Raw genomic sequence first — 6,277 nt, forward strand, 5'->3', positions numbered from 1 at the left:
ATATTGATACAAGGATAGTGTTCTATATGGCTTGTGTAGTCTTCCATGATATTATTGGCATACCCGTGTTTGGTACTTGTGATATTGATCGATTATTGATGGTGACACATACATTGCACGCATTCTTATCCTTCATGATATATTGTTGATACATTATTGATACTTGATGAAATACTGTAATAAGCTGGACTCGGTTTGGATGAGAGTGGCGTAAGAGTTTGATATCCAATATTTGTTTCGGAATCGTGGATTGAGTGAGGTGCATGGACTCCGCGGGTCTTTCGGGGTGGTGCTGATGAAAATCCTCCGTGGGGAAAGATTTGGAGTCTTGTTTATCTGTTGGGCAAAGATCCGGGACGAGTAACACTTAGACTTCACGAGTCACCCTGGGTTGTGCTATCAAGATGCGGAGGTTTCCGTCCGGAGTACATATGTACACAACATTGCATTTGCATTCTTACATCATTGCATTACATTGCATTACATTGTGGATTATATTGTGATGATCTGGTGATTTACTTGTGTTGTTGGTTTCGAATTGGACATATTGAGAGTGGGCACACTTGGGTTTAGATGCTTTAACCTAAGTGATGACTGATACTTGGTTTTGATTTGTGTTTGACTTATTCTTGTTGATTTATCTGCCTATCTTGCTTTATTGTCTAAATTATGTTAGCTATGCTTAGTCGGCCTATGATGCCTACCAGTACTGTGGTTTTGTACTGACCTGCACTTGTTGCATTCTTTTATGAATGCAGAATTCCAGATTGGATCTACTTCTGTTTCTCGTGGCTGATATTCGCTGCGAGAGTTGCTTAGAGTCTACGAGGTGAGCACGAGACGTCCGCCGCCTTGAAGACTCTTCTTTATTTATGTCTTATTTTCTATTCCGAGACATATTCAGACTTGGTGTATTATTGATATTCCAGACTTTTAGATTCTAATTAGATGCTCTTATTTCCTTATTTTCGCACTTTTCTATATTATTATAGTGTCAGACTTACGTGATTTATTCTTTTTTGCTTAATTGAATTATTTATTTACGCCTTTATTATCATTGAGTTGAGGGTTCGCTTACCGAGGTGGGAAGGGTAAGTGCTCGCACGGCTTAGTCAAATTGGGTTGTGACAGGATCATACCAATTATAAGCGGGCAATGAAATCATTACGTTAGTATGCATCTAGGGACTGTGGCAGAGCACATGGAGCAGTATTAGATGGATTTAGAAATCTGATCTTTCAAATTTTATCGTCGAAAATATTACACTTGTAAAATTATTAATTAAAATTTTATAATAATATATGGGTGTATTTTTATATGTCGGCCTAGATGCTCCAAGTTATTATGAGATTTGGTCTTGTCGGCCTAGATGTTTCTGTACATGTTCAGGTTATATGTGTTACAAGTTGGTATGCTCTGTCAAGTAAGACACCGTGTGTCGGTCTCACCTCCCCAGATTTGGGGCGTGACAATTATCTCTAGAGTTCTCTTACTCTGAGTATCTATCTCCTTGTTCATATACCTTTTCTTTTCTCAGAATCTCATACGAAATACTCCCAAATTAGGTTGGGTCATCTCCGATTGGTCCTTTTTTGGTACGTACTTATAAGTTTTAAAATAATAAAAAAAGGTTAAAAGTTAGGTGACAAATTATCACTCATCAAAAGGTTGAGTTTTCCGAACAACTACGATCTAATTACGTTAGTAGGGTGAATGTTCTGTGATTTTTCTATCTTTTTCGTGACTTTGGAGAAAAAAAGATCATATCACCAATAGATAAGTTCAATAAATATTCCATTTTAAAGTAGTCCGGGGGTTAATAGGACAAACCTAACACCCCCCCCCTCCCGCGAAAGGTGTGTAGTTGGTAATCTGGTCATACGCTGGGGGGCATTTGACCATTTTCTCATTTTTCTTAATAAGCGTGAAAAGTGCTAAAGTGACAGTTTTAATGGAAAGAAAGGAGTACTAATTAGTCCATTACAAAAAGAATAACTTTCTAAATTTGGAAATTGTTTAACTTAAAATCCATTTTGTTCTTAATGATAAACTTTTACAGTCACACAAATATCATAACGGGTTAAGAGCGTATAAATATTATAACATATTAAAAATTACAATTTAAAAAAGAAATCATTTCTTTTCTAAATTTTCTATCCAGTGATAACATAATTGACAAGGTTCAATTCCCACACCTAAGCGATTCAATTTCATATTAGTCAATTAATTGTGGGCCATGTTGGGATGTCTAGCAATTCACCTCAAATTGTATATGTCTTTGGGGATACATTTTGTAACATACAATCAACGTATAAAATAGTGACGCAAGGGGATCATACCAATTACAAGGAGGCAACAAAATCAGTACTTTAGTATGCATCTACGAGACAGTGACAGAGCACGTGGAGCAGTATTTGATAAATTTAGATATCCGATTTTTAAAATTTTATCGTCGAACATATCACACTTTCACAGTTATTAATTTAAAAATTTACATTAATATATGTGTATCCTTTATGTGTCGAAATGTCATATATATTAGATTTGGTTGAACATGTTACATGCCTACATAAGACTGCGCCGAAATTAAGCACACTTCATATATAGGCAAAACATTTGATGCAACGGGAAACAATGAACAACACTAGCTAGTCTTTCAGATTATTTGTGTAGAGCCCAAGTGTTGAAAAAACATTTAACTAGCATGACTTTAACAAGTTGAACAAATTAAAATTTTCTGATCGCTCATATATTAACTAGGCAGTAGGAGTCACTATAAGTCTTTGCGGCAACTTTTAGTGGCGACCAAACGACCACTTTTGTCGTCAAAAAATAGGAAGAGTTTTGTGACAATTTTTTTTTAAAGAACTTTTCTTCTGACGATTATTTGAGTCGACTAAAGGTTGTGTGAAGACTTTTGACTGTCACATTTGGTCCCCACAATAAACCCTCATTTTCGTAGTAGTAGTTCCTCCGTTTTATTTTAGTTGGCCCCTATTGACTAGGCACATCTCGTAAGAAAACTCTTATTAGAGGTATATTTTACTAAACTGACCTTATTAATGATATTTTAAAACTTTAAATTTGACTACTAGTACCTTATGTAGTTATTCAATACTAAGGAAAGTATGAGGAAAAAGATAATAAAACTCTCTTGATTTACTAAAATGAACAAGTTAAAAAAAAAGTTTATTTTAGTTTAGAGGCTAAGTTAAATGAAACGGAGGGTGTACTAATTAGGAAAGTACAACCAAGTCTTAACTTTTAATCTTCTCATCAATGTATCTTTTTTAATCTATACAACTCTTCTATAACACAAAATTGATATAGCTTGTCATGTTTATTAACCAATATATTCAACATATCTTATTTGTAATTATTTCTCATAACACTATTTACAATAGAATGGTTGTTCTGAATTTCCTAATTTGGTTATTCCAATTTTTCACTAAAAATTATTTTTTGAAAAAGATAGGCACAATACAAATACTTTTCTAATATTAACAAAAAAGTTTCTCAAATAATTGGATAAAAAATAATTATTACGGTCTCCTTGTAGTGTAAATAATTATACTTTTTAAAATAAATAGATTCTAAAAGACCCAATTAAAATCTACCCGACCCAATTATTTTAACTTTCCCATGAGTGATAATCCCCCAATCTTTTACCACATTCAAATATATTTAAATAACGAATCCTACATATCCATTGAAAATCATCGTCTAAGTCCTTCCTCAATTTTGTATTCCCATTTCAAGATTTTCGTCCAAACGGATAATGGGTATTGTCTATAGAATTCTCTGATTTTGAGCATCTATCCCATTGTTCATACCTTTTCTTTTCCTTTTCTGTTCTCATAATTTCACGCAAAATACTCAAAGAAAACAACTCTAATCAATCAAATAATTAGAAGGATCAATTAATTGAGATAAAATTATCTTAAAATTATTACTTTCAATTAACGCGCTTAATAACTAGTAGTAGTAATTATTACTCCACAAAATTTAAATTCTTACTATCCAATAAAATATAACGTTTTTCAATATATATTTACTACTTTTTTTAAATCGGTCCTTTCTAAATTGGGTACGTACTTATAAGTTTTAAAGTACGTAGGGGGTCCTTTTATAATTGGGTACGTACTTATAAGTTTTAAAATAATATTTAAAACATGTTAAAATTTAGGTGAAAAATTATCACTCATTGAAAGGTTGAGTTTTCCAAACAATTGTGATTCTTACGTTAGTAGGGTGAACGTTCCGTGATTATTCTATTTTCTTTGTGACTTTGGTTAAAATAGATCATATGGCCTACCTCATTGTTAATTTACTAGCCATGAATCTTGAAATGTATATGGAAAATCAGTATACTTTTTTCATTTTTGGTTTTACGAAGGGATATGGGTAAACTCGGTCAAATGAGGGTGCAAAGGGGGGACCAGACTGCAACTTCATTATTGATAAAAAATAAGTTAACCATACAAACCCATGCTCATCATTTTCAAGATTACATGACTGAAGGCCAATTAAGATTCACATGAGCAATGCAACAATGGATAATGATGAAGTTGTCATTTATATTATGTTGAGATCTTCTTGAATCTCCCAATACAATTATCAAGCGGTTTAGTTTTGCTCTGATCTGGATCAGGCTGCTCAAACCTGCACATCAAACCGATTAATTAAATCGACATATGCTTTAATCAGTAATTCAAAATATTTTTTCTTTCATGATTTTATATGGAGTAATAAATATATTAAAATGTCAGAATGATCAGTAAAGGGCTAATACCTGTAGTTAAGTAGAAAGTACTGAAGAATTATTGAAAGTGAAAGCCTGGCCACATTGGATCCTGGGCACATTTTGGGGCCTACTCCAAAGGGAAAATAGGAGGTTGGTTTGGTTTCCATATCCTGCAAATACGTATCTAGGATGTGAAATTTATAGGTTTGAAATAAAGACGGGTTCAGAATTTTAATTATATGAATTCAGGATCGGTTGAACCCAATCTAAGACAAAGCTACGAGGTTTAGTTGAACCGGAGCTTTGATAGGTGGATCCGCCCCTGATTACATGGATATTGACTAAGAGAAGAAAATTCGTGAACAAATTAAAGGGCATATCACTTACATCCCATCTTGAAGGATTAAATTCCATAGGATTGACATAAGTCTCAGGATCCATATTAAAACTCCATAAGAATGTCAAGAACTTCCACCCCTTGGGTATGGTGTAGCCTGCACAATACATAAACGATAAAGCGAACTTCTAATAAAAAAAATAGGAATTAACGATGAAAAAATTCCTAGCTAAACAACAAAAATCATCGCTAATCTCATTTAGCAACCGATTATCATTAAATTATGTTAGTCACGAGCAATTTAGCGACTAAGTTCGAAACTAATTCAAGTTTTTTTTTTTTAATTTATTTATTTATTTTAAGAATAGTGTATCCAGTGGCGGAGCCACATACATCCAAGGGATGTCAACTGATACCCCTTCGCCGAAAAATTACACTGTGTAAATACGTAAAAGAATTTTTTATGTATATATACTATGTATTGAACCCCATTAATTTCGTCGTATGTTTACTTTTATATTTTGACACCCCTTAGTAAAAATCCTAGTTCCGCCACTGAGTGTATCGTTGGATTTAAGGCGGCTCGTATTAGAAGTATGAATTTGAGGAAAATAAGTAGTACTAGAAAAATTCAAGAACAGAGTACAAACCGTTTAAGTTAACAGTCGCTTTAGCCACTCTAAAGATTGGTATGAGGCTATTAACACGCAGTGTTTCATCAAGTACCTTTCAATATCAAAAGAGATATTACCACTTAATTAGAAGAAGCACGTATGACGTTAGACCAAAAGAGTGTGGTAAAATTGAATTTTTGACATAGTGAATTGAGTATTCCTAGCAAAAGAAGAATTAGATCTTACCTTACTAAGATACTTCATCTGTCTAATCTCGTCGAAATTAAGGCCTGCATCCGAATATGGTCTTCTCTTAACGATTTCCTCTTGTTCCTCCTGAATAAAGAAAAGAATGTGACTTCTCTTAACGATTTCCTCTTGTTCCTCCTGAATAAAGAAAAGAATGTGACTTACTTTCCTTTATAGTCTTACCTAATTGGAACACGGAGATAGTAAATTTTCAATTTCAACATTCACAATTTACCCTTACTGACACTCTCATACAGGAATGACACCACAATTTTAAGACTGCAAGAATCAACTTGAAGGGTAATTTGGTATGTATAACATACTTTTAGTTTA

The 6,277-nt window shown here is 33.3% G+C and overlaps 1 protein-coding gene across 1 annotated transcript in view; it reads right to left on the reverse strand.

The window, feature by feature from the left end:
* Window positions 1–4,419: 4,419 nt before the first annotated feature.
* LOC132031783 (beta-amyrin 11-oxidase-like) overlaps window positions 4,420–6,277 on the reverse strand; it is a 9,731-nt gene continuing 7,873 nt past the window's right edge. Inside the window, exons 4-8 of the mRNA XM_059421690.1 lie at window positions 5,942–6,082; window positions 5,732–5,807; window positions 5,132–5,238; window positions 4,793–4,914; window positions 4,420–4,662 (exon numbers count right to left, since the gene is read on the reverse strand). Coding sequence (XP_059277673.1) covers window positions 4,581–4,662; window positions 4,793–4,914; window positions 5,132–5,238; window positions 5,732–5,807; window positions 5,942–6,082 — 528 coding nt within the window. The 3' untranslated portion in view covers window positions 4,420–4,580. The remainder of the gene's footprint in view (window positions 4,663–4,792; window positions 4,915–5,131; window positions 5,239–5,731; window positions 5,808–5,941; window positions 6,083–6,277) is intronic.

The sequence above is a fragment of the Lycium ferocissimum genome, chromosome 9, assembly GCF_029784015.1.
Source record: "Lycium ferocissimum isolate CSIRO_LF1 chromosome 9, AGI_CSIRO_Lferr_CH_V1, whole genome shotgun sequence".
NCBI lineage: Eukaryota > Viridiplantae > Streptophyta > Magnoliopsida > Solanales > Solanaceae > Lycium > Lycium ferocissimum.